General features: G+C 44.0%; 2 protein-coding genes across 7 annotated transcripts in view; both read right to left on the reverse strand.

The window, feature by feature from the left end:
* The window catches only part of Mapk9 (mitogen-activated protein kinase 9), a 38,471-nt gene extending 23,727 nt beyond the window's left edge, over positions 1-14,744 (reverse strand). The window contains exons 1-3 of one of the 6 annotated variants that reach the window (XM_048333948.1): positions 14,533-14,741; positions 12,844-12,989; positions 6,562-6,730 (exon numbers count right to left, since the gene is read on the reverse strand). In XM_048333948.1, the coding sequence (XP_048189905.1) occupies positions 6,562-6,683 (122 nt within the window). In that variant the 5' untranslated portion in view covers positions 6,684-6,730; positions 12,844-12,989; positions 14,533-14,741. Of the gene's footprint in view, positions 1-5,916; positions 6,157-6,561; positions 6,731-12,843; positions 12,990-14,532 lie in introns of those variants that run through there. The other 5 variants (XM_048333950.1, XM_048333947.1, XM_048333949.1 and 2 more) reach the window with 5 other exon arrangements.
* A 3,898-nt stretch (positions 14,745-18,642) lies between these two features.
* Positions 18,643-27,837, reverse strand: part of Gfpt2 (glutamine-fructose-6-phosphate transaminase 2) — a 39,082-nt gene continuing 29,887 nt past the window's right edge. Inside the window, exons 14-19 of the mRNA XM_048334191.1 lie at positions 27,133-27,290; positions 26,608-26,722; positions 24,035-24,162; positions 21,626-21,793; positions 20,323-20,484; positions 18,643-19,594 (exon numbers count right to left, since the gene is read on the reverse strand). Of these exons, the coding sequence (XP_048190148.1) occupies positions 19,550-19,594; positions 20,323-20,484; positions 21,626-21,793; positions 24,035-24,162; positions 26,608-26,722; positions 27,133-27,290 (776 nt within the window). The 3' untranslated portion in view covers positions 18,643-19,549. The remainder of the gene's footprint in view (positions 19,595-20,322; positions 20,485-21,625; positions 21,794-24,034; positions 24,163-26,607; positions 26,723-27,132; positions 27,291-27,837) is intronic.

A 27,837-nucleotide genomic window follows, 5' to 3' on the forward strand; every position in this document is an offset into this window, starting at 1 on the left:
CCAGGGTGCTGTCCCTTAGCTTTTTTGCTTAAGGCTAGTGCTCTACCACTGATCCACAGCTCTACTTCTGATTTCTTGCTGGCTCATTGGAAGTCTCAGAGACTTCCTGCCCAGCTTTGTGCTCAGCTCACAGCTGGTGTTTTATCACTTGAATCGTGCCTCCAGTTCTGGCTTTTGCCTGCCTAGGCTGGCTCCAAATTGTGACATTCAGCCAAGTCTTGAGTAGCTAGGATTACAGGTGTGGGCCACTGGCACCCAACAGAACCAGGTAATTTAATACAGAGCACGGAATGCCAAGAAATTAAACCTTCAGTTCAAACAGGTCCAGAAATTAATAATAATTATAACTTGATTATGGAATTATAATTTCTTTGCACAACTGTAGTACTTAACAATGAAATTAAAAAAAACAATTATCACTGATTACATGTAAGTACATTTTGGAATTATCAGAGCAACAGAGGAAAAAGTTAAACTCATGGAAAGAATGCAACCAATCTAAGTTTTGATTGATTGTATTTTTCCCAGATGAAAGAATCTAAAAACAAAACCAAAAAAGCCAAAAATCTCATGATAAATGCCCAAGATATAAAATTCCTGATGTAAGCAATAGCTATATATAAAATTCTGCTGGAAATACCTCTTCCTGTAAGAATAGAATCTAGAACCTGCGTTTCCTGCATCCCATGTTCTCTGAGATTTAGTGTGCATTTCCCTCCAGAAATTAAGCTTGGAAAATAGTTGCCTAATGACACACATTCAAGTTCCAAATTAGCACTAAATAGCTTAGTGTTACTGCCCTTTGTCTACTCATCAGGAGTTCAAAGGTGCTGAAGACCATGTCAGAAACTAGGTAGAATTTATTTATTTGTTTGTTTATTTATTTATTTTTGCCAGTCCTGGGGCTTGAACTCAGGGCTTGAACATTGTCCCTGGCTTCTTTCTGCTCAAGGCTAGCACTCCACCACTTGAGCCACTTGGCTTTTTCTATATATGTGGTGCTGAGGAATCAAACCCAGGGCTTCATGTACACAAGGCAAGCACTCTACCACTAGGCCATATTCCCAGTCCCCGAGGTAGAATTTCTAAACTGCTTCTGTGTATTTATTTTATTAAGTTTGTAACACTGTGTATACTTGATCTTTTCTACTAATAATGCTTTTGTTGGCCAAACAACTCCTAATTTAACTGAATCTATTTTAGGTTGAAGGCTGTTGATTGTAGCATTTGGTTAAGGATTATTAGAAACATTTAAATTCAGATTATTTGTACATATACATGTATGTAAATTCCTTAGCCCATATACAGGTATATCATTTCACATGAATCATAAAATGTTGAAGAAAAAACTACTTGGAAAACAAATAACTTGTGTACAATACACACATGTATTTACTTGTCAGACTCAAGAATTTGAAAACATACATTTTTCTGGTTTCAAATGTTTTTATCCAATATTCCAGTTATACAGGAGTAATGGGTAAGACCAAGAGCTCAACTATACAATATGGTATCCATAGTTAAAAACAGTGTATTGTTTTCTTGAAAACTGCTAAACAACAGATTTTAAATGCTCTTACCACAGAAAGCGTAAGTTTGTGAGGTAACAGATCAATTTAGTTGTTATACCATGTATACATGTTTTAAACATGTTGTAAGTGATAAAAAGATATACTTTCTATTCTTTAACTTAAAAAGTTGTAAAAAAAATGATTCAAAGGGTACAATTCCAGGCATCTGAATAGATATACATGCTTCTCTAACTCTCACTTCCAACTTCAAGAGCAATGACCTTCAATTATTCATGATCACTTTGTGATCACTTTTAACTCCAAAAAGCATATTTTATCCTGATTCTTTTCATTTATCTAGTTGAAAAAAAAACGACTTATTCCCTAGTAAGAGAATTAAGCCACTTACTTGTGATCCCCTACACTTGCCAGCTTTGTTCTTGTGTTATTTTTAGGTTTTCCTTTGTAACTTTAAATAGCATGCCTAAGCTTCATCCACTAACTTTTAAAGGAATCTCTTGACCCATCCCCATAGTAGGTAAAGTGAGGCCAGTCTCTTATATCCCCGTTCTCTCTCTATTCTCTCATTTCCTCCCAACACCAGGTTAAATGGTCAAGCTTGCTAACACATTTATTTTGCATACATATTAAGTCTTCTGTGTTCTTGAGGATGTGTCTATAAAAATGAACACCAAAGTATTTCATGTATATATGTACATATGCATACACATATAGAGCTTTCATTTTCTAAAGATCACTCACACCAAAAAATGAAGTTTCCAGAATCAAGGAGAAATGGGTTTTATTTTTTTACATTCTATCAATCACTAAAACATTATGTCCTTTGAAATTTGTTTCATATTTAGATCATGCCTTTTTCTATTACCCCACCACAAGTTTCTAATAAATGTTTTTTCTTATTAAGAGAAGAAAAATGCCTCTTTTGAAGTTTTATCATCAGTACTTGTAACTTCTTGTTCATAGTATTTATTGTTTGGAATCTATTCTGTCTGGGGACATTTTCTTGGAGGAGCTGAAGCCTGCCACACTTCTATAATCTTAGGATTTCTTTTCACTGACCTTCATTGTTTCTTTTATTATATGTTCTTGTTTGGTCTTGCTTGGAGTACATCTTTAAGAACTTTTTCCCACAGGGTGTAAGATAGCACAAGAAATGTACACACTGCCCTACTATGTAACTGTACCCTTTTTGCACAACACACCTTGTCAAAAAATGTTTAATTAATAAATAAAATTTTTTAAAAAGAACGTTTTTCCCCCTCATAAAAAGCTCATGGAAGATAAATGATTACTTTCTGCCCGTCATCCTTGACAGTTTGAAATAAAAATCAATTTTCTTGGAGAACAATTTCAGCATATGTCTTTTTCTCTTCTTCTTCTTCTCCTTCTTCTCCTTCTTCTCCTTCTTCTCCTTCTTCTCCTTCTTCTCCTTCTTCTCCTTCTTCTCCTTCTTCTCCTTCTTCTTCTTCTTCTTCTTCTTTTGGGTGCTGATACTGGGGCTTGAACTCAGGGTTTCTTGCTTTCATTCAACTTTTTCACTCAAGGCTGGTGCTCTACACTTGAGCCACTCCTTTTCTGGTAGCTTCTGCTGGTTAACTGGAGATCAGAGTCTCTTCCAGCCCAGCTAACATCTTGACTTTAGTCTTCAGTGGGAGGCTAAGCAGAAAATATCATCTTACAGTGCAGGATGTCAGAAGTCTATGGACCCTACGGGGCTAAAACCAAGGGTGTGGCAGAACTGTATTCCTTCCAGAGGCTCTCGGAGGAGGATCTATTTCCCCGTTTTTGAGGCTTCTTATATTCCTTCTCTCCTGGCCCTGTATTATTCCACACTGTTTCTGTTTCCACATTTCCTTCTCTTACTGGGAACCTCTAGTCTTCCTTTTGTAAGAACATTTTTCTCTTTTACATTGCACCCACTAGGCTAATCCTCCCACCCAAAGATCATTAATTAAATCCACAAATTTTCTTTTGCCATGTAACATTTACAGCATCTAGGGATTAGAGTGTGGACATCTTGCACATTTTTTTGCCCATTACACTCTCCCAGAGACTCACTGATAGATGATTTTTAAAGTATAAGAATAAAACATAAAGTCAATGAATAATAAAATGGTAACATTTTAATAAGCAATTACAGAAAATCCAATTCCAATTGTTGAGGTAGAGCTAAGCTATTGCTTAAGTTTCTTTTAGAAAAAATACTCTTTGTTTTTCCTGAAACAGGAATATGCCATTAGAAGATTACTTCCCAACCCTACTTCATGTTTTACGGTCTGGTAAAAGGTGGATACAAAAAAAAAACAAGGGGAAAAGAAGCAAAATCACTTCTTCTAAGGCATTTACTCTCTCACGGGAGAACACGAGATAGGAGGATACCGTGAGACTGAAGGTCAACTGTAGCTATAAAATTAAAACATTTCTTAAATGTCATAGTCGGGGCTGGGGATATAGCCTAGTGGCAAGAGTGCCTGCCTCGGATACACGAGGCCCTAGGTTCGATTCCCCAGCACCACATATACAGAAAACGGCCAGAAGCGGCGCTATGGCTCAAGTGGCGGAGTGCTAGCCTTGAGCGGGAAGAAGCCAGGGACAGTACTCAGGCCCGGAGTCCAAGGCCCAGGACTGGCCAAAAAAAAAAAAAAAAATGTCATAGTCGCTCTATCAAGATAAATACAATGGACTGAGATAATTCAAATAAAGTAATAAAGTACTTACTCATTATTGCTAAGATTCTAAATAGAGAAGAGCCTAGAGTCCTGGTCATACCAAAAGGGATTCGTGGTTCAAAGGCACACACAAGCTTTACCTCAGTAAAAGCAGTAAGTCTCCAGAGACAACAGAGGGAACCTAACACCCCATGAGACAGGGAGAAGTCCAATATGCCAGAGTTCTTCACAGCACCATGAGTACAGTGAGGATTATGACAAAACTCACAGTAATTAGATAATATTCACTATCACATTACTTCTAACCTTCAAAAACAAGTGAATGGCCAATTAGGATAAAGCAAGCCCATATTTAAAATTGCAGTCTATTTACAGCCATAAAATGAACTCCTCCAAGACCACTGATTATTTGTTATATCCGATTTCTTCTTCCCTTCCCCTTTCCTCCATTCTTCACCTTTATCTGTTTTTCTCTTTCTGGCTTTGTCTGTCCTCTCATCAAATTATATGTTAAGTTACCATCTAAGAAAGGGATTATAACTCAAAAGGATGCTTTATCGGGCTGGGGATATGGCCTAGTGGCAAGAGTGCTTGCCTTCAAACAGTACAAGAAATGTATCCAATGCCCAACGTATGATACTGTAACCTCTCTGTACATCAGTTTGATAATAAAAATTTGAGAAAAAAAAACAAAACATTACTGATAACAAAAAAAAAAAGAGTGCTTGCCTTGTATACATGAGGTCCTGGGTTCGATTCCCCAGCACCCATATACAGAAAACGGCCAGAAGTGGCGCTGTGGCTCAAGTGGCAGAGTGCTAGCCTTGAGCAAAAAGAAGCCAGGGACAGTGCTCAGGCCCTGAGTTCAAGGCCCAGGACTGGCAAAAAAAAAAAAAAAAAAAAAAGGATGCTTTATCATTCAACCTTTTTTTTTTTTTTATTAAATCAAAGTTTCCAAATCTGGACCATACATCGACTTTAAAATTTTTCTTGGTGCAATGCATTTACAAACAGGTTGAGCATCCCTAGGTTGAAAATTCAAAATCTGGACTGCTCTCCAAGATATGAAACTTTCTGACAGGACTTTTGGATTAGGGTTGCTTGATCAGTAAAGTCTATACAAATATTCCAAAATCTAACATTAAAATAAAAATCAGAAACTAGAAATATTCCCTGTTCCCAAGCATTTCAGATAAGGGATACTCCATCTGTACCAAGATAGCACACTATCATTTGAAAGTTAAGACCATTACTATTCTGGATAGAAGCTGGGAATTCTTTCCAAAGAATCACTTTTAACTATGTTTTTTTTTCAAAAGCTTTGGATTACAATCTTCTCAATAAGAGAACAACTGATTTCCCTACTCATATGTCTCTGAAAGAGGATAAAAGAGGATTTCATAAATTCTATAATTCCAGGATTAAATAAAAAAACACCCACTGATTAAAATTCTCTAAACTCAGCCTCTTTACATGCATACATAAACTCCACTGCCAGAATACCCAATAGAGTTTCTTATACTTTCTTATACCTCCTCTGCCTACTAGCAATAAACACAGATTCTTGGCTTTACTAAAGGTTCTTTTAGAGACAAAGAAAATCCTGTTTCTATTGACCAAAAAGGGGAAAAAAAAAGTTTCACTGAGAAAAATTAGGGATAAAATGTTTGAGAAAAGCTGGTAACTGTAGTCTAGAAAACAGGTGAAAACTTTACCTTTAGCTGTCAGTGATGTTGCAGCAGCTGACTGTCTTACCATGCAAGAGACTAAGGTTCAGGGTCAGACCAACGGTTCTGACGTCCTGGGCTGGACACATAGTTGAAGAGAGACACCAAGGAAGAGACGGCCAGCCCAACCCCTCACACAGCATCCCTTCCTGGTTAATCCATGGTGTGATAATGACACTGACTGGCCTCATCCTGCCAATGAATGGCAAGGCACAGCAATGATGGCGCCTAGAAATGAATAGGAGTGATTGGGAATAAAAGGGGGAGGGGAGGAAAAGGTGGCCATGATGAAGAAATGAATAAAACTCCAAATTTCTGTTATACCTCACTGTCATACCTAGTACTCTGATATCATAATGACAGGGCAAATGAACAACAACAACAACAGAAGAAAAAAAAAACAACAGAAAAGGAAAGAAAAGAAAAAAAAAGAAAGCAAAAGAAAAATTGCTACCTATTTAAGTTTATGCAGCATTCTAAGGATCTGGATGTGTATCTTATAACCTGACTACATATAACTATAGCAAGACTTGATTCAAGTAGCTTAATTTATTTTTTTCTAAGTCTCAATGATTAAGTTTTACTTCTTAAAGAAAAAATTCAATCCACACTAATGAAATAGCACATACTTACCAAACAATCCCTTGGGCTCCAGAGCCAATTGGTTTCAACTGCTGGTAACGTTTCAGGACAGTGAAAGTTGAGTCTGCCACTTGCACGCTGTAAAACTGACTGTCACATTTACTGTCACTCATGATGTAGTGTCATACAGTACTCTGGGAGCCGGTATGCTGTCAGGTTCCTTAGATGAGAAACAGAGGAACATACATCCTTACTGAATTATACATATACAGTTCACTTAACAGCATTTCAGAGATGTATAACAATGTGACTGTAAGTCAGTAAACTCATTTTGATTGAGTTCTGAACTTAAGCAAGGCCTCAAAGACTCCCAAAAGCCCCAAGCCACTTTAGGGCCCAAGGCTGTTATTAAAGGAAGGGATCTTAAGGTCTTCCTGTAAGACCCATATTTTAGTAATTTTAGATTAGAAAATAACCCCTTTTGGAGAAAAGAATTCACATGTTATTACTAGCCACGTAGAGACTATTACATCAGTAAATGCTTCTCATCAGTCTGTTTCCTGTGGGAACAGTTTATAGACAGTCTACCAGGGATGGGGTACTATTTCAGAATGACCTCTAGAGGCCTGGAAGACTTCTGCAGTCTAAAGATTCAGGTTAAAGTAATGAGTCTGAAAGCAAGATTCATATGCCAAAGTAAAGGGCAGTTACAAGACTGGCAACATTGGTGTGAGCTTGGCATACCCTGAATGGGCCCCATTCATAAGGGTAGGCTGAAGCTGGCCTGCAGCCCCTCTTATCCACACACTCTGCCATATTCTATAGTAAAAGAACACTGATACTAGAAAGCGTATCCACAAATTTGAGTATAAACCAGTAGTTGCAGAAAGCAGCTTTTCTGTGGTTTAGGCAGCAGGCTAAGATTCCCACTCTGCAAGAGCCTAGATGAAAGAAAGAAAACAAGCAAACATTTACTCAGTTCCCTGGCTATAGTCCAACAAAGTTTATTGAAATTCTAGCAAGTTGTTTGTTTGTTTAATTAGAAGCTTAAAAGCCAACAATGGGATCATCCAGGCAAACATTCATTGTGCTTAAAAATACAGAATTAAAAATTTTCTACAGTTCCATCCAGTTCCTGACTTTGCTCTACCACCTAAGAATGAATTCCAGATTAACTTTTCTGTAATGATTTATGTTTTGACACAATGATGCCTCACATTTCTCTTAAGCATGGACACAAGTTAATAACAGCCTAAAGAAAGACTTGAAGTCAAATTAGTAGTTTCTTCAATTGTCCATTGTGACACATTTTTTTTCCACCATTCGTGAGTTAGTTTAACCAGTCAATCTTGCTGAGAGCCACTGGCACACCTGGCCAGGAAGTACCCACAGGGAAGAACTGCACCAGATGCCAAACAAACAGCAATGCACACACACGCCAACCCTCACAGCAGGATGGGCAGTCACAACTCATGCTGGAGCAATCCAAGGCTCCAAGGAGCTAGAACACTGGCCAAGGCCAACCCGACAGGAGGAAGGACTCAGGAGCTGCCCCAGACCATTGTAGCCTAAGCTCCAGGAGGATGGGCACTGGCCAGGATCACTCAGCAGGGCATCTCTCAGCCCAAGGACAGAAAGGGCCTGGCTCCTGGGATACTGCTCATTCAATAAACCCTCACTGATCTGACCCATGCATGCTCCAATATTCCCCACAATGCTGGTACATTGTAGTGACATCTGAAAAGGGTATCTTAAAAAAAAAAAAGATTACTTATTTATAGTTTGCAAGAGGTTAAGCTAATTTAACTCAACCTTTAGGGAGTGCCTCTGTTCATGAAAGTGATAAGCATTATAGAAGATACAACATTCTTGAAGCAGCATATAATTCAATATTTGGGTAAGTGTGAGGAATGAAAAAGTTACAGTGAGGTAAGAGCCATAACAAAAATGCAAACAAAGGCAAAAAACACAAGAGATTCCACACACGTTGTTCCCTTGATCTGGCATTACAGAAGAGCCATCCTGGCCTCTATGCCAGCTAACTTCCCAACTACTGAACACACACTACTTTAAAAAGAGAGATCTACCAACAGGAGAATCTACGCTCAAGTGCCCAGAGCTGCGTTATTTCTAATAGAGCAAAACTGAACTCAACCCAAATGACCTCAATCAGTAACAGTTCAGGTGGCCTGGCTGAACTATTGAATAGTTCCTGGTACTGAAAAGAACCAAAGTACTGATCCACACAGTACCTTGCGTGGATCTGAAGGGCAAGACAATTAGCCTCCCATATTTGTGGGTTCTGCAAATTCTTTTTGGTGGTCTTGAGGTTTAAGCTCAGGGTCTTGTTATGCCGGTGCTTGAGCCATGCCTTCCAGGACTGGGGGTACTTTTTGGTTTATTTTTCTAATAGGGTTTCCATTTCTGCCTGAGCCAACATCGACTTCAATCCTCCCGTTTACACTTCCTGAAGAGCTGGGATGGAAGGTGTGTCCCACCTCACTCAGCATTTGTATTGGTTGATGGAATCTTGGGAACTTTTAGCCGTAAATCCCAACCTTCCTGATCTCAGCCTTGGAATAGGATTACAAGCATGAGCCACACTGCACTTGGTTAGTTCTGTACTTCTTAATTCAAGAAAATATTCAGAAAGATCAGTTGATACTAAGCTATAGGAACTTAAAGTTAGTATCTAAGAACAAGAAATTCTGGAGTGTCATTGCATAGTAGAGCAGCTATGGAGAACAATAATGTACTGTCCATTTCAAAAAGCTAGAAGAAAAGATTATGAAAATTTTCACCATAGAGAAATGATAAATTCTGGAGAATGTTTGACCTGATTTAAAAATTATACAACATATGCCTGTATCAAACATTATGACACTTCTTTGATGTGCATAATTTTTATGTTGTCATATATCAGTTAAAACAACTTTTAAAAAGAAAGAATTTGGGGAAAACTGTATCTGTAACTGAGCATATGCAGTAGACTTTTTGCTTGTCATTTCCCCTACCTTGTATAACAAAACAATTACTATATAGCATTTATACTGCTATTAGGTATTAAAAAGTATCCTACAGATGATTTAAAGTGCGTGGGAGGAGGTTACACCAATTATACTGCATCTTATATAGGGGATTCGAACATCCATGGATTTTTTTTTTTTTTTGCCTTTTTATACTGTCCTGGGGCTTGATCTCAGGGCCTGGGTACATTCCCTGAGCTTTTGTGCTCAAGGCTGGTGCTCTACTGTTTGAGCCACAGCTCTACTTCCAGCTTTTTTTTTTTTTTGCTAGTTAATTGGAGATAAATGTCTTAGAAACTTTCTTGCCTGTTCTGGCTTTGAACTGCAATCCTGAGACCTCAAGTCTCCTGCGTAGCTAGGATTAGGTATGAGTGACTGGTGGCTGGTACAACATGGTCTTTGACATCTGACATCCATGGAGTGTGTGTGTGTGTGTGTGTGTGTGTGTGTGTGTGTGTGTGTGTGTGTGTGTGGCAGGGGAAGGAGGGGGCTCCTGTGAGAATACTGAGGGGAAAAAATCCAATCTCAAGATGTGATATGTCGTGTAACTTCATGTATATTCTTGAAATGCCAAGCTTATAGATAAGGGGAATAGATCAGTAATTCCAGGAATTACAACTAGTAGGTGGCAAGGTAAGGTTCTGTGTCCCAAGAGATCGTTAGGATGACAAGGAATTCTGTATCTTGATTGTGGTGGTGGTGGTGGTCATATGAACCTCTACCTGTGATAAATTGTCAGGGAACTGTACACACACTGGGCCAATGACAATTTCCTGGTTGTCACACTGTCCTATAGTTACATAAATACACAAAGCTTAGATGATTGGGTGAAAGGTAAGTTGGATTTTACAACTACTTATAGACATATAATTATTGCACGATAAGCAATTTTTAAGACATTGTTTTTGAAAATACACAGTAATCATACTATTCTTTTAATTCCTTTGACAGTGACTCTGAGAGTAAGGTTCAAATCCTTTGTACAATATAGGAGATAGAAGATTCTTTGGGCTCTTCTTCATACCACTTGGCACAGCAGGCATACCATGCCATTGTACACCGTCAGGTCTCTGCCCAAGCAGTTCCATCTGCCTGAAATGACTTCCTTCTCCTTTCTGTGCCCCTAGCCATCCTTCATCCTCTGTCAAAATCTAGCTCAAGTATCTGTTTCTCTTGCAGATTTCCCTCCACAGTCTTTTCTCTTCAGCCTGTGCTGGGAATGGCCCCTGTTTGTCATTGGACCTGTATTCCTTTTATTTATTTTGCATGGTAAGCCTACCTTCACTCTATTCTGAGCTTCTTAAGGGCATAGAACGTATCTGATTTATTTCTCAGTCCCCTGATAATTACATAATAATTAGTAATTAGTGTTTGCTGAAGGCAAAACTAAGTAGGAGAATAAATATAACCAAGCAGTGTGGAGCAGTGGTTAAGATCTGGGCTCCGGAGTGCAAGTCCTAGAGGGCCAGCCACTGATCTGGGTGGCCTTTGGTGTAAAACAGAGATGAACACAGAATCTCAGGGTGTCTCCAGAGAAGACAGTGCAGCCCACCTGAGAAGGACACAAGGATACCCTGAATCTGACCAAGTTTTGTCTAGATCCAATTACTAATTTTTGAGAAATACAGAAAAAAAATATTAAGTTACTCTGCAGAGATATAATCAGTAAATACCAATTACAAAAACACTACAGAACAACCCAATTGTTTCAACAACAACAACAAAAAACACACAAGGAAACAAAGAAATACAAGACCTTAAGGTAAATTGAGAAGCCACATAAACCAATTACAACAAATGAATCCTTATGTGAATCTACCTTCAAATAACTAAAGAAAATAAAGTTCATGAAACAAGTAAAAAATTGATATTGACTCCTTATTTGAGGATATTAAGGAGTTATTGTGTCTACAAATTTAATTGTATATATACATATATAATGTATAAACATAATGTATAAATGTAATCAAAACTTCTAAAATTTTAATTAGCTATTGTTAATGTGTAAGTATATATTATACATATGTAGATATGCTGAATAATTCATGAATAAAATCACACAGCAAGCTTTGCTTGAAAATAATACAAGAAGGGAAAGTGTGTGAGTAAGGCAAGTAAGGTTAGGGATGAGAGAAGATCAGCCAGGAGCTAATCATTGTAAAAATGGGATACTATTCAACATTTTTGTTATATGTTTGAACATCCCTATGTTAAATACAAGACTAATGTTGGAACTAATTCATACAAAGCCAAGTAAATTACTAAGAATTTTTCTGAAAGGAATATATATCAACCAAGTGTGAAAGGTAACAAAAAATAGTCCTACTGCCAAATCAAGTCTTAAGAAAAACATCAGGTTTATTTTATCTTGTACATCATGAGAACAATTGGTTTTACTTGCTATGAATTGCTCTGAAATTTTCTTGTTTTTCTGGAAAATAAAGATTTTCAACAGATCCAAGTATATCCTTGAACATTTATTTAGGGGACTGAATGAACACATTTTAATCTGTCAACAAATTATAAAGTCCTAATGCCTTGAGAATAAAATTCTCAGAAATATCAAAGCTCTCTAGAGACTGTTTGTTTGTTTTTTAAGGATCATTTTTAACTCCACGGGATTCTTCTGAAAAGAAACTAAAAAGACTAAGTGGGGGAAAATGTTAAATAGATTAGCTGCTGTTCTCCCAGAATAAATTAAAAGTCAGACAAGAATACTGAGGATCCACGAAAGAATGCCGACCTGGGGGACATCTGGGTTCAAATTCTACTCACCAGCTGCTAGATATGAAGCAGACTGCTAAGACACTGTGTGTCTGCTTCTTCCTCTGTAAATCAAGTTCTAAAGCGGCTACTCATAGGGCTCTAGCAAATGAGTACCTGGGCTGGAACCCAGGCCCTAGGCTACTTCTCCAGCTCTTCCTAATACCCTCCCACACAGCATGTCCTAGAGGTTGAGAATACTGCACCAAGCCCAATGAAGTCTGCATTTGGCTTGGCTCAGGGGAGCTTCTAAAAGTTTTAATTATCTCTTGTCAGCATTTAAAATCAGCAAAGTCTAGATACAAATTGTGAGTTCTGGTATCTTTTAGAATATCGTTGAGAGTGAAGTTCTGATTCACCAGGATCCCATCAGTCCACAACTGCCTGGTACCAAGGGCTCCATCCCACACAGCCTGGCCCTTTCACACCTCTGTGCCCCTCCCTGCCTGCCAATATTCTGGTCACCATTCAAGGTCCACCAGCACCGCCTGTCATCTGCTTCACATTTCCACCGCACAGGCCTCCACTACCCCCAGTGTCATACCTTATCCTGGAACTGTCTGCATGCTGGCCTTCTCTACTGAGCTCCTGGGATCTTTGGGGGAAGGGACCCTGCTGCTATCTCCTTCGTGTCCCTGGGGCCCAGCAGAAAGCATGACCTAGATAAATGTAGAATCCAGTGGATGTCTCCTGAATGTGGGAAAGAAGTAGGAGTGAACTCTTGTAAAAATGTAAAAATTTTTATCACAGCTTGTGCTGACAGTTACTAAATAAAGGGGTCAAGGACATTAAATATGTTTCCATCTGCTTATGTGTTTCACAAGTTAGAAGTCACTAACATAAAAGCTAAAGCAGAAATAGAAAACAGAGAGTAATGTTTCTTAGCTCATTCACTGAACTGTTACTACTGAATACTTACTGTTTACTTCCTAAGCACTAGGGAGAAAGCAGAGCACCAATCAGACAACTACCTGTTTTCATAAAGCTACAGAAAACGAAAGGACAGACAAATAGTAGAAGAGTTTCAAAGCAGAGTTAAGTACTAGAAAATGATTTTAAAAACTGAAATGAAACTGGGTGCTGGTGGCACCCTGTAATCCTAGCTACTTCGGAGGCTGAGATCTGAGGATCATAGTTTGAAGCCAAACCCAGCAGGAGAAAGTCCACATGACTCTTATCTCCAATTAACCAGCAAACAAACAAAAAATCCAGAAGCAGCTCAGGTGGTAGAGTACCAGCCTTGAGCAAAAAACAACGAATGGACAGTATGCCCAGGTCCTTGAGAGTTCATGCCTCAGTATCGGCACTAAATAAATAAATAAATGAAATGAAATGACTAAGAGAAGAGAGTGATCAAGGCAGGCCTCAGCAAAAATAACCAGAGGAAGGGTCAGAAGGAGCCATCTATGCGAAAATCCCACACGCAACTTCAAAACATAGGAAAGGAAGGCAGGTGAGATGTGTGTAGGCTAGGGTGGTGTGGGTGTGTGTGTGAGTGTAGGGGTAGTGGTGCAGGAGATGGAGAACCCACTCTGGCCTTGCTGGGTGCCGAGTGTGCAATGACAAGGCACTGGAGGAGTGCAGAAAACGGGGCGGGTGGGGGGGGGGGCTGTGGCTGGATGAGGAGGGGGTTGCTACAACACTCACATCAGCAAGGGACAGTGCGCCGCCCAATTTTCCGCAGATGCGCCCTGGGCACCGGCTCCGGCGCTTTCTTATACTCACATAGCCTGACAAACATCCCTGTCCAAAAATAGTAGACATTTCCCCGCTTTCCCGAGGGGGGAAGGCGGAGGGAGGAGGGGGCCGGAGTCCTGGCCAAGGTCGCGGGCCCCGGACCCCCTCCCCCCAGGGCCCTCCCGAGCATCCGGACCGGGTGTGGAGCTGCGGGCCCCACCACCGGGAAGGACGGCGCCCCCGGAATCCCACCCGCACTCCTGCCGGGCTCGGGTCAGAGAGAGAGAGAGGGAAAGAGAGAGAGACGGGGAGGGCCCGCCGCCCCAGACGGCTGACAGCCCAGCCAGCCGGGCGGACGGGCGGGTGACTGCGGCATCGCGGAGCACTGGGGCGGCGGCCGCCCGCGCCCCACAGACCCCCGCCCACCCTGGCCCGGCGGCCCCGCGCCCACCTCGCAGACCCCGGCCGCGCGACGCTCCCGCCGCCCCTCCCCGGCGGGGCCTGGTCCGAGCGGCCCCCGCCGGGCCTAGCCTGTCCTCCCGCCCGCCGGGCTCACCTCGCCTCCCGGCCGCCGCGCCAGGGAGACAGAGCGGGCGGGCGGGCGGACTGACGGCGCTGCGCTCCGGCCGCTCCCGGCTCCCCCGCTGTCCCGAGCTCCGGCCGCCCCGCCCCGCTCCGCTCCGCCCCGTCGCCGCCGCAGTGGGTGTGAGGGGCGCCGGGGCGCTGCGACCCTTCCGGTCCGGCTCCCTTCAGCTCAGCTGCCGCCGCCGCCGTCGCCGCCGCCGCGGCGCTCCTCCTGACCGACCTGAAAGCTGACCAATCGGTGAGCGGAAAGCCGAAAGGCGTGGCCAATCGCGTCATGGGGGCGGGCCTCTGCTGGGCGGCGCGGGAGGGGCCAGCCGCGGGACCTGCGCTCGGCGTCAGTCTGGGTGTTGGGGTAGTGGTCGAGAGGAGTGGGTGCTCTTCGCCTCCAGGCTGCTCGGCTCTAATCGCACACCGACCCCTTCTGCCCCACATTCAGGATCGCGCCATATATGCAGTGGGCTGGAGTCTCAGTCAGTGGAGGGCTCAGCCTAGCTCCAGAGCCCGCCCTAGGGGGCCGGGAATGGGCGGGATGGGTGGGCTAAGTGTGGGGAGGACGAGGCCCAAAGCCGGACGCCGAGCCTGGGAGTGGCGGGGGGGGGGGGGGGGGGCGGTGACCCGCTGGGCCTCGGTGTCCTGGAACCCGGCGTCCAATGGCCCTGGGAGGAGGGAGGAAAAGTGCAGGGCCTCGGCCTCTGTCTTGCTGCTGCAGGATTGCAGCCCGCCCAGATTGTGCTTATGGGGGGGGGGGGGGGGGTAAGAAGAGGTGACCAAGATCCCAGCAAGCCAGTGATGGGGTAGTGGGGATAAGGTTCTTGATGGCAGAGGTGACACCTCTGTCTGTGGAATAAAGTGGTGGTGGTGGTGGAACCTGGAGACTGGGGTCTTTTGACACCAAACTGCTTTCAAGGCATCTCCTGCTGTTTCTGATGGGTTCCAGCAGGCCCAGGTTCGTATGTGATGTCGAGAGAGACCAGTGTTTTGGAGTGCCCACAGCTATGTGTTATGACAGTAAAGCTGGAAGTGTGGGGGAAAGACTGGACACATTGGGAAATTCCTCAGAGATCTGTGGACTGCTGGGAGTTGGGAGGTTGGCTTTGGGGGCTAGGGGTTGGCAAATGAAGATTATGGAAGTAAGAATGACCAGGACCAGAGCAAGACTGTGTAGGTGGGACAGTCAAGGGACTGGAGGACACGGCAGAATTGGCATACCCTGTCTCCCAGCTTCCAAAGTTGCTGAGGGGCTGAGCTAGGCTGAGCAGGCCTCAGGAGGGGTAGGGTAAAGGAATGGCCCCAGCCATGATGTCTCCTTTGGCCACCAGAGGGTTTTTTGTTTTTTTTTTTTAAATTGAGTATGGCTCGTTCCTGCTTAAAATTCTCTTCGCTCTTGAGTGGTGGCCAGTGTGAAGAAGGCCCTCCTGTTAGGCTCCTGTTCACACTTGTCCTCCCCTGCCACCTGCATCTCATCGGGAATAAAGAAGAAAACAGAGCAGCAATGACTGCCATTGTGGGAAGCCAGTTCAAGCCTGGCTGTTAGAGTCGTGTTTTTTCTTGGGTGCTTCCTGTCACATTAGAATGGGACCACGGCTACCGAGACACACACTGGAGGTCTGATTTTATAGCACTTACCTCAGGAGAAATGAATTACCAAAAATCGCTATGTACATTTACTTCTAGGCATATTTTATACCGAGTTTTCTATAACAAATCCATTCCAGAGACTCTGCGTTTTTCCCCTCCTAGTTTATGAAATATAATGAACATGTATGGATGCAGAACTGAGGTGGCACTGATGGGGAGAGACACTGGTCCATGCCTTGGATGAGAACAGAAAACCCAGAGAAGGGCCTACAAATGAAGAGATCATGCCAAAAGTGTGATGCAAACTGTGGACTGACACCTGATCATACCTGCTAGATGGGGAGGAGAAATTGAAGAACTACTCCTAGACAACAGAAAGCTCTGGCTCAGACCAAAAAACCAACACGAAAATTCTGGGCTATTCTTTTACAAAGGTATGCAGCCTCAGGTTTTTCACTGGAGCAGCACAAAACAAATATAATCACCATTGGGTTCTCTATACAACCTTGCCTTATGTACTTCTAGTATAAAAGTGATGATTGGCTGACATCTGAGGATCCTGGTTTGAAGCCAGCCTGGGCAGAAAAGTCTCTGTGAGACTCTTATCTCCAATTAACCACTCAAAAACTGGAAGTGGCACTGTGGCTCTAGTGGTAGAGTGCTAGCCTTGAGCACAAAGAGGCTCAGGGACAGTGCCCAGGCCCTGAGTTCAAGCCCCACAACTGACCAAAAAAAAAAAAAAGTGAAGATCACTTTTACATGATGCAGCAAAATAGAGACAGATTTGGTACTCTCTTGGCCTGAGGGTCCACCAAACTTGGAAGGAACTGGACCACAAAACTGCCTTAGTGTGGTGATAGCAATAGAAAACAGCCTGATACAGGTGTCTTAATTCATCAGGTTGCTATCACCAAAATAAGCACCATTAAGTAGGTAACATAAAAATGTATTTTTGCACTGCTTTGGAGGTTGGGAAGTTCAAGATCCAAATATTAATGGATCTGTCATTCGATGAAGACATATTTTCTGGTTCATGCACAGAAGTCTTCTTGTTGAATTCTGGCTCCACCTTTATAACCTTACTACTTTCTAAAGGTCTCATTTCTAATATGACCTACTGATAGTTAGGATTTCAGCATAGGAGTTTGGGATTGGGGTACACAAACATTTGGACTATAGCAGGAAGCCAGGGTAAATACGTTGAGTCTAAAGTCATTCTGTCTTTTTAGGTGACCTTTGTAAGTGTTCTAAAATATCTCAGTATGGTGTCTTGGCTTTATTTGGTCTCCACTTCAGGCTGGTAACTCGTGCCTTTCAGTCCTAGGAAATCATGAATTACTTCATGAGGTCTGGTATACTTCTGTTGTAGAGTTTTGTTTCTGTTTCTCTGGAGTTCCCACTTTGCAGAGGTAGAAGCTGCTAGATTGACCTCTATGTTTTTCTATCCTCGGTCTTCTTTCTAATTAGGGAATGTCTTCAAATTTCTATTTTAACAAATCTACTACTAACTTATCTACAAAGCTTGAAGGAGTCTAGTATTTTGAAGAATGTCCCTCAGTTGGGGTTGTGTGATGCCTTTCTGAGGATAGAATGGAGTTGGGGAAGGAAGAGGGAGGTGTCATTCACATATGTATAGGATACATACTATTAACATGTCTTATTCCTACTGATGTTGAACTGTTCACCTGTCTGGGATGGTTTATTTAGGTTTCTCGACTGTAAAAACAACAACAACAACAAAACTTTACCCAGTATTGTGATGTTAGTCAAATGGCTCTATCTGCAGCTGTTGGGAGCTCTTTCAGTTAGTTGGCTTTTGTGTCTTTTTGATATAAACCCCATCATTGTGTAAGAGAGTGTGTGTTGTAAGTACGTTCTAACTTGTACTATAATAAATTTGAAGCTGTTAATGGATTTATTTCTTTTTTGCCTAAACCCAGCCATTTTCCTGGGGGTCTCTGGAAAAATTAGGGGTTTCATTAGAGACCATTATCTGTACTCTGTGTGTGGTTGCTTCTATTGGGATGTAATTGCTTCTGGGTCATCTCGGGGTGGGGGGGAGGGCTAGCACATAAGGTCATTTAAAAGTATAGTGACTGGTTCTTGTTTCAAGGACTATTTTTTTTTCAAGTTCTCTGAAGCCAACACCAATATTTTTTCTTTTGAAATTTTCATCTCTAGTTTTTTAAAAAAGGGGTATAGCTCTTTGATTGTATTAATTTCTCTGTCATATGACCTTGGACTGTCTGCTCAGATTCAATGTAAGCTGATCAGAGGTTCTGAATACATGGTGGGCTTTATTGATGCTGACATTCACTGCTGGGAATAAAGATTATGTTTCAACCCACAAGATTATGATTAGGAATAAAGATTATGTTTTAACCATGATTATGTCTTAACAAATTCAAAGCCTGTCTACACCATCTCAATAGCAAAGAGTTCTCTTAGGCCTCAGAATCCAGAGTGCACACCTAAAGAAATGAGAGCAACCAAACACATCACCTCCCGAGACTGTACCATCTTTATTGTCTTAGAATTGCATAGTAAGTTTGATTGTGCACGCTTGTAAATAGAGAGTAGGGAAGCCCACTTGAAACTGTCCTCCTGAATGGGACATTTCAAGCTGCTTTACTGTGAGTAGAGAGCAGAGACCAAAGTGCTGCCTGGGCTTAAAAAACAACCATGATCTGATTAAACAGAAGTCAGAGTGTTGGAGGGACGTGGGCTCCACTGGAGAAGAAAATGTTGAAGGAAGATTTCAGCAAGACTTCTAGGAGGCAGCAGAAGGTAACTGTAGGGACTTCACTGATGAATGGGAACCAGGAAAAGTCGAGGGAGGAAGGGAAAGAAGAAGGGAGTTCAGAGGGTCAATGCCTGGTGCTCAAATCAGAGATGAATGCCAGTTGCCAAAGCCCAGAGATGGCACCTAGTATAGCCGAAGTGCACAGCTTGGGTGTTAGTTACCGAAAGCCATATACTAGAAAAATAACTTAGATGCTATACAATCATCATTATAAATATTTTGTTTTTTTGTAAACAAAATATTGGTTAAATACATTTTTTTAAAAAATAAAAGGTTGATTACAAAAGGTTCACAGTTACTCAGAAGAAGAGCAGTATTGTCTATTGCACAGTAGTGGAAAAGTCTGCTCTGATCCCCGTGTGTAATCAGCAAACCCACCCCCACCCCCCACCTTTTCTCCTTGGGTGACTTCAGGGCACAGAGAAACAGTATTTGCTGTAAGCAAAAGCACTTGGGTAGAAGGCACTTCGAAGCTGTCGAGCTCTACCGGGAACGGGTGGGACACGCGGAATACTGTTCTGTTTCTCGCCCCGCGTTTCATCCCTGCAGTTGCAACAGGTCTTGGGTTAGACTAAGGGTGGGGAATGGTCTGGTCGTAGTCGTGTTCTCATTCCACAGTGACAGACTTGGCCAGGTTTCTGGGGAAGTCAACCTAAAAAGGACAGACGAGAATTGCTCATGATCCCATGGGCTCTCACTTTAATGACCTTTATCAGAATCCTCAAACTCAAGGAGACAGACGTTCCTGCCACCTGTACGTCACCTGTCACCTGAACGTCAGCATCTTGGAAGCAGATTTCTTACTCCAGAGGCATCATCTAGCTATATAATATGTAGCTCATTCAATCAACACTTATTATGCACTTGATATGTGTTATGCTGTGTTACCACTATTAAAAGAATTTGATGTGTGGGGCTAAAAACAACTAGCTTTATGTTTACTGTTAGAAAAATTCACTTTGAACCAGGCACCGATGGTTCATGCCTATAATCCTCATGCCTATAATCCTAGCAACTCAGATCATGGTTCAAAGCCAGGCAAGGCAGGAAAAATCTGTGAGATTGTTATCTCCAATTACCCACCCCCAAACCAAAAGTGGAGCTGTGGCTCAAAGTGGTAGAGCTCTCGTCTTGAACAACAACAACAACAACAACAACAACAAAAAACAGCTCAAAGAAAGCGCCCAAGCCCTGAGTTCAAGCCCTCGTACTGGCAAACAAAAAAGGAAAAAAAAAAGGAATTGAACATTGTGTATGTGCACTGCTATGCCACTGTGTGCTGCATAACTATGTAAAAACATGTGTCAATGAAAAAGAAAGGCACTTTGGGAAGAATCCCAAATTCTCTTTGCTCTTGTGAAGCGCAAGTGTGAGACTCACGTCGTAGCCTCGGAGCACGGCCAGGTGGAAGGAGAGCAGCTGGAGGGGAATCACACTCAGGATGGCCTGCAGGCAGTCCACAGTGTGGGGCAGCTCGATGGTTTTGTATGCGAACTTGGAACTTTCAGTGTCGTCCTTGGAGCACAGTATAATCGGGCGACCCTGGGGCAAACAGGATGGTTGCACAAATGTAAGCATGGAACTGTTGGAGGAGACTCATAAGGTTAAGGGAAGAGAGGGAGAGGAGAAGGGGAATATGATGAAAGTTCTTATATCCATGTATGAGTAGCATAATGAAGCCTAGAAAAACTATAAAAAAAAAATCAAGGGAGGTAAAGATGAAGGATAAGAAAGAGTAACAGAAGCTGAGCGCCAGTAGCTCATGCTATTGGTGATCTTAGCTACTCAGGAGGCTGAGATCTGAAGATTGCAATTCAAAACCAGCCGGGGAAGGGAAGTCCATGAAAACTCTGATCTCCAATTAAGCAGCAAAAAAAAAAAAAAAAAGCTGGAAGTTGAGCTGTGGCTCAAGTGGTAGAATGCTTGTCTTGAGCAAAAACAACAACAAAAAAACAAAACCAAAGAACAACTCAGGAACAGCATCCAGGTCTTGAGTTCAAGCCCTAGGATTGGAACTGTTATGCCCAGATTTGGGGTCCCCAAAGACCACCAAGGAGCCGATTCCGATGCAAGCACACCAGAGCCTTTATTGCAAGCTCGAGCCTGAACTCACAACCGTCACCGACGCAGTGGCTCTGGATTGAGAGCCCTGACTCCTCAGTCAACATACATAGGAAAAAACTGAAAGTGGCACTGGGGCTGAAGTGGTGGAGTGCAAGCCTTGAACCAAAGAAGCTAAGGGACAGTGCCCAGGCCTTGAGTTTAAGCCCCAGGACTGGCCAAGAAAAAAACACAACTGACCTAATCTGCATAGTTGGCATCAGAACTGCCTTGTGGCATTTGTGGGGGAACCCTGCCTGGCCCCAGGTCTTTGGGCAGGAGTGGCCACCTCTGCTACCCAGGGCTAAGATCCCAGGCTGTTGGAGGGGGCGGGTGCAGTTAAGTCACTGGATCTCCCTTGGGTACCCGTTGTTGGATAAGGCTGCGGGATACCTAGTTTCCTTCGAAATTCATACACTAATCCAAAGGGGGGGAGGGCGATCCAAGAGAGGGTATGGTGACACCCACTCACCGGCAGTACAACCCACGGCCAATGCTGGCAGAGCATGGGTGAGTTGGGCACGTGGGCACGTGCAGACGAGAGGAAGGGAGCGGGGACTCCATCCCCAGGGAAGGAGCTCACCTGCCGGGCTGTCACCTGCTGCAGCGCATTCTGACATTTGGTAAAGCAGGGATCCTTCATGATGACCATGATGACTGGCATCTGCTTGTCAACCAGTGCCAGGGGCCCGTGTTTCAGCTCCCCAGCCAGGATGCCCTCCGAATGCATGTAGGTAATCTCTTTGATTTTCTGGGGGGGGGGGAGACACAAGGTTGGACCCACATCACATTGGGCAGAGAGGGTGGGTGGTGCAGTAGATCTGATGGAGGAGGAGAGAGAGGCTGGGGGAGGTAGGAGCTGAGGGTCACAAAGCAGATGCATCCACGTACAGACAAGTCAACAACACCAATGGCAAGGGCAGGGGCCAAGGACACATTCTGGTTGCTGTCTGGGGCATGCATTCAAGCCTGGCTGGCAGCCTTTGCATTTTACAGCCAGTGGCACCCAGGCAAGGATAGCTCCGTTTCTGTTCAGTTCCCTGCATGGCTACCCTGTTCGGATGAACAGTCGGCATCGATCTAGCTTTCCTTCTTCCCCTTCCTTTGTGAACTGCGCGGCCTTTCTGCAAACATCACGTGTAACACGACATTGTGTTCTGCTTTGGTGTACCCTTATTCAATTAACTGACGAATCATTCCCCTTAATCACTTCTGGAGGTCACTGACCTGTCTAGTAGAATCCCACATGATGGGCTTTTACTGGACCTTTTTTGCTATGTTCAGGGAGACCCATTTCTATTCAGTTACCATGGAAGCGCCTGCTGTGGCACTAATGGAACATCAAAGAAAACATCGCTGTACTCCCCAGAACCACTTGGGTCAGGGAAACGTTGGAAAGAGTGAAGCTCCTCCCCTGGAGACCACAGACACCTGGAGTGCCCAACCTCTGAGTGACCACAGAGGGGCCACTGTACCAGCCACAGCCAAACATGGCTTCCTTTCCTAAAAGACTCAGAGACACATTTGAATACCCATCTTTCACCAGCACCCCTAGCCACTGCAGCCGAGCCTCCCAGTCAGGCAGCACAACAACTGGTGTGGGAGGGGAAGGGGGGTCTACTTCTCCCGTGTCCCTCAAGAAGCAGTGTGTGCCAGTCTCTCACTCCTTTGAACAGGAATCAGAATCTTGTATGGGATCTGAGTCCAAAGACCTAGATGGGTGATGATACTGTGAAACACTTGTTTGGCTTGTGTCCTTTATCTTGGCATAGCTTTCCTAAAGGTCTTGGAGTGCCCAAAGTAACATTGTCTTTCTATACTAGTGCTTAGGTAGCTTCAGACCAAAGCAGGACCAGGTGGTTGGACCTTTCAGCCCCATGTCACCCCAACCTCTGGGAAGGGCACCAGGGCTAAAGGCTAGGTTGATTGAGAATGGCCAGTGGTACAATTAGTCATACTCACAAAATGGCAGCTCCAGAAAGCGACAAGACATTGTTCAGAGAACTTCTGGATACCTGAACAGGTAGAGGAGCTTGCACTCCTGACTAAAACCATCTGTAAAACTCTCTGAACATCTCTTGTGAACCACTGGAGGGTGGATGGGGCGGGAGGCGTGCAGCCAGGTAATGATTAGTGTCCTTATCTCCGTGTCCAACGTGCTCTCACCTGAGGCCACTAGTGGATCCTGTCAACCCTGGCTGAGCAACTCAATCCCCAAATAGCAAGCTAATAGCTAGGAGAGCATAGCTCTGCCCAGCCCCCTGGTATTCCGGTGGTCCTGGCATCTTAACTGCTCCATCAGCTTGCTTCTCCACTGCCATGCATCTTTGTGGCCGTGGGGGCAAAATAGCCAGTCACCAGTCTTGTTTTGTTTTTAAATGCTAGTGGGAACAATGTACAGGCTATAAGAACCTGTGTTCGATTCAGTTCCTCGATGTAATCTTGAGCAAGATAGTTAGCCTTTTTGAGCTTAGTTTCTTTCTGGGCACAACAGGGACCCAAACTGGCAGGCAATGTGACTGAACTATTCTAGGTGGATCTAAAATGAGCCAATCATTTTGAGGGGCTCATTCAGGGGGGTGCCCTTTCTCATCAATAGTTTGGGAGGCCGGGGACAGGCACCTACACACCCATTTCTCTGTTTCTGGGGCTAAGAGCTGATGTTCAGTATGGTTACACGGGGTTGGCCAGCGAGTCTGTAAGCCCTGTCCTGCCAATGCCAATCTCCACATTCTGCACTCTCTCTCTCTCTCTCTCTCTCTCTCTCTCTCTCTCCCTCTCTCTCTCTCAGTTGGTTGTAGGGCTTGAACTCAGGGCCCGGGCACTGTCCCTGAGCTCTTTTGCTCAAGGCTAGCACTATAGAGCTTTGAGCCACAGCTCTACTTTCTTGGCTCTTTCTTCCTGGTTTTGGCCTCATCTCTGACTGCTATCATGATTCCCAGGGGCTGCACCGTGGGTAGTGGGAGATGGAGGCTATGCAGAGGGGGCTCACCAAGGCTCCTTCCAAGCAGGTGGCATAGTTATAGCCCCGTCCCATCACCAGGAGCGACCTCTGGGTGTAGAGCTCCAGGGCCAGGTCATGGATCTTCTCATCCAGCGACAATACTTCCTTAATCAGCTCTAAGTCAAACACAATGCACAGGGAGAAAGCCAGTCATTTTTTTTTAAATTTCAAAACAATATTCAGAGAGAAATTTCTAGGGCACAGCATAAGGTTTGAGAACATTTACCCCTTTGAAGGTTGGGTATCCTTGGATTGGCTTAGATGGTTCTACACTTAGGTCGTGGGAAAAAATGCTTGTATTACTGGCCAGGAATTTGTTTGAGGGAATAGTATCTCCTAGCTGTGTGTCTACTTTCTTGAGTATACCTATAAAGTAGGTGGGAAATTATGATTTTTAGATCTATTTTGCAGGAAGAGAACTGAGGCCCACAGAGACAAAATCACCAGCCAGCAGGGGACACGACCAACACTCCAACGGACACCCCTCTTCCCTGCCACGTGCTATGATCTACGAGGCAAGCACTCTTGCCACTAGGCCATATCCCCAGCCCACGTGCTATGATTTAAAGCAAAGCCACTGTAAGGTAGACCAGTGGTGCCCAAACTTTCTGATTCCAGAACTTCACATACGTTAAAATTATTACGAATCCCTATGAGCCTTTTCTTTTGTGTACTGGGTCTCGCTACTTACATTAGAAAATAACACTAAAGGATTTAAAGTATTTTATTCATTAAAGAATAATAAAGGAGTGACATTGTCCAAAGGAGAAATATACATATTATCTAAATTGTGAAATGGTAACTTCTCTGAACAATACCTTAATAATAATAAAAATTATATTTAAAAATAATAAACCCATCACATTTCTATATTTTTTGAAAAAAATGAGAAAAGTGGTATTGTTTTAAATTTCTTTTTTTCTCTTTCTCAGTACTCGGGATTGAACCCAGCGCCTCTTGCTTGGTAGGCAGATTCTATCAGGTCGCGCATATGTAGGCCACACCTTCAATCTTTTGACTTTTGTGTGTGCTGGTCCTGGGGCTTGAACTCCTGGCTTAACACTCTCCCTTAGCTTTCTTGCTCAAGGCTGCCAGGCTACCACTTGAGCCACACCTCCACTTCTGGTTTTGTTTTGTTTCGTTTTTTTTCTCCTAGTTAACTGAGGATCTGAATCTCTTAAGTCTGTCTGCAAATTTTCTAAAACTGGATGCGTTTTACAATAAAGTATATTTCAGAAGTCGCATTGGTTAAAATTAGCATGATTTCAGGAAAGTTGTGAAACGCTGGGAGGGGAGCAATCTCAGGATGGTAGATACAAGTCCTCCCATCCCCCCAACACTCCCCCCCCCCCAACAATTCTAAGTTTTTAGTGAAAATCTGATGTTAATTAATTGGCAATATTTGTTGCCAACTTATTGCTCTGGAAATGTCAAGCTAACCTGGTCATTTTTGAGTAAATATCTGCCAAGTACTGGAATTTAGCTTACTACTAATGGCCTAAGCGGCTCAGGGAGGAGGAAGGGAGCAGAGTGAGGTCAGAGGCAAAGGGGGGCCCAGTGTGCAGGGATCCGGGGCCTGGTAAAGAGGGTAGATCTTAATCTTGGCCCAGTGAGAGCTGCCGGAGGGCTTAGCAGTGGGTAGAAAGTTCTAGATGGAGAGAATGATTAACAGCATTGTTTACAGGAGATAGTCAAGGAAGACAGTGGCCAAATATAATCACTGGATTTGATTAAAGGCGGGGGTTGGGTGTGACAGCACATGCTGCCAATCAGATGGAGAGTTCAGTGCCTGCCTGGGCTATATAGAGCAAGGCATTGTCTTTTTTTTTTTTTTTTTTTGGCCAGTCCTGGGCCTTGGACTCAGGGCCTGAGCACTGTCCCTGGCTTCTTCCCGCTCAAGGCTAGCACTCTGCCACTTGAGCCACAGCGCCACTTCTGGCCGTTTTCTGTATATGTGGTGCTGGGGAATCGAACCTAGGGCCTCGTGTATCCGAGGCAGGCACTCTTGCCACTAGGCTATATCCCCAGCCCAAGGCATTGTCTTTAAGATGGAAGAAAGAGCTGGGTGTGATGGCTCAGGCCTATAAACCTAGCTACTCAGGAGGCTGAGATCTGAGGATCTCAAAGCCGGCCGGGTGCAGGGAAATCTGTGAGAATTTGATCTCCAGTTTGCCGCCAAAAGGATGGCATTGGGACTATGACTCAAGTGCCAGTCTTGGGCAAGAGCCAGCATTGGGCAAAAAAAAAAAGACCTAAGAGATAGCACCCAGGCTCTGAGTTCAAGCCCTAGTACTAATACCCGCCCCCCCCAAATAAAAGAAAGAAGGAGGAAGGGAGAGAAAAAGAAGCAAGGAAGGAAGGAAGGAAAGCAAGGAAGGAGGAAGGGAAAAGAGGAAGAAAGGAAGGGAAAAAGCAAGGGAGGCAGGCAGGAAGGAAGGAAAGAAGGAGGGAGGGAGGGAGGGAGGGAGGGAGGGAAGGAGGGAAGGAAGGAAGGAAGGAAGGAAGGAAGGAAGGAAGGAAGGAAGGAAGGAAGGAAGGAAGAGGTTGATTCTGGAACATACCAGGTAAGGATTTCAGGCCACGAATGATCTCTTGCCTCCTGCTTTGTAAAGAAATTCTGTCTTCAGACATCATCAAGCCAAACATCACCAAAGAGATGAACTGGCTGGTGTAAGCCTGTAGTCAAAGAAGGAGTGTGGCAAAGATTTTTAAATGTTTGTCTCAGAGATGCTTGAAGTACAACACAAAGACCAGAAAATGAATGAACAAAAGGAGAGTAAATGAAAAGTTGGGGAGGGGGGAGAGAAGATGAAGAAGGAAAAGAGGGGAAGAAAGAGATGGAGAGAGGATGGAAAGAAGGGAAGGAAGGAAGGGAAGGAGGGAGGGAGGGAGGAAAGAAGAAAGGAAGGAAAGAAGGACGGAAGAAAGGAAAAAAAGAGAAGAGGTGCTTGGTAGAGCTGGGTACAATTGGTGACATGGTTCCCAGGAGAGGAGAGCACAGGTCAAGACCACCCCATCTTCCCCTCCAGCCCCCCACCCCCACCCCAGCCCAGGCTCTGCCAAGAAGAGGCTCTAATGACTCCTACCTTGGTGCTGGCCACCCCGATCTCTGGCCCAGCGTTGATGTGAACGCCACAGTCGGTCTCTCGGGAGATGGAGCTGCCCACAGTGTTGGTGACACCCACAGTCAGGGCACGGCGGTCCTTGCAGTAGCGCAGAGCCATGAGTGTGTCTGCAGTCTCGCCTATCACACAAGGGCCCTTTCAGTGCACATCAGCCAAGTTCAGGCGCCCTGCCAGCCTCCTACCCTGCCCCCTTCCCTACTCTTCAACCCCGGGTGCCTGCTTGAGCACTACTAGCATTCAAGAGTTATTCAGCCAGCCTCCAGAAGAGAAAACACACATCCAACATCCCTCCCTTCCCCATTGATTGGCTAGGGATTCAGAGCAGGGCACCACCCTCCCATGGAGGTCCAACATCTCTCGCCATGGCCGTGAGCAGCCCCATGTCTTGGGCATCTGTCATGGCCAATTGCCCCTGGAAGACTTGCACAGGAACAATGGGCTAATTGGGCCGCAGAGCAGCAGGGCACCTAGTCAACGGGGCTGTAGGCTGTGTGGAGCCTTGGATTGGGTCTGGGGACTGATAGGGCCTAAAGGCTATTGGATACAATAGTCTTGAGCCATGTAGTTCTCTCCTGGAAAGACCTTATCAGCCCTTACAGAATGCCCATCAGGTGACATCCTCCCTTGGGAATCCAGTCCACCAGGAGCTGTTTATCTTTTCCTTTA

Source organism: Perognathus longimembris, chromosome 25 (genome assembly GCF_023159225.1).
Source record: "Perognathus longimembris pacificus isolate PPM17 chromosome 25, ASM2315922v1, whole genome shotgun sequence".
In the NCBI taxonomy this organism is placed as follows: domain Eukaryota; kingdom Metazoa; phylum Chordata; class Mammalia; order Rodentia; family Heteromyidae; genus Perognathus; species Perognathus longimembris.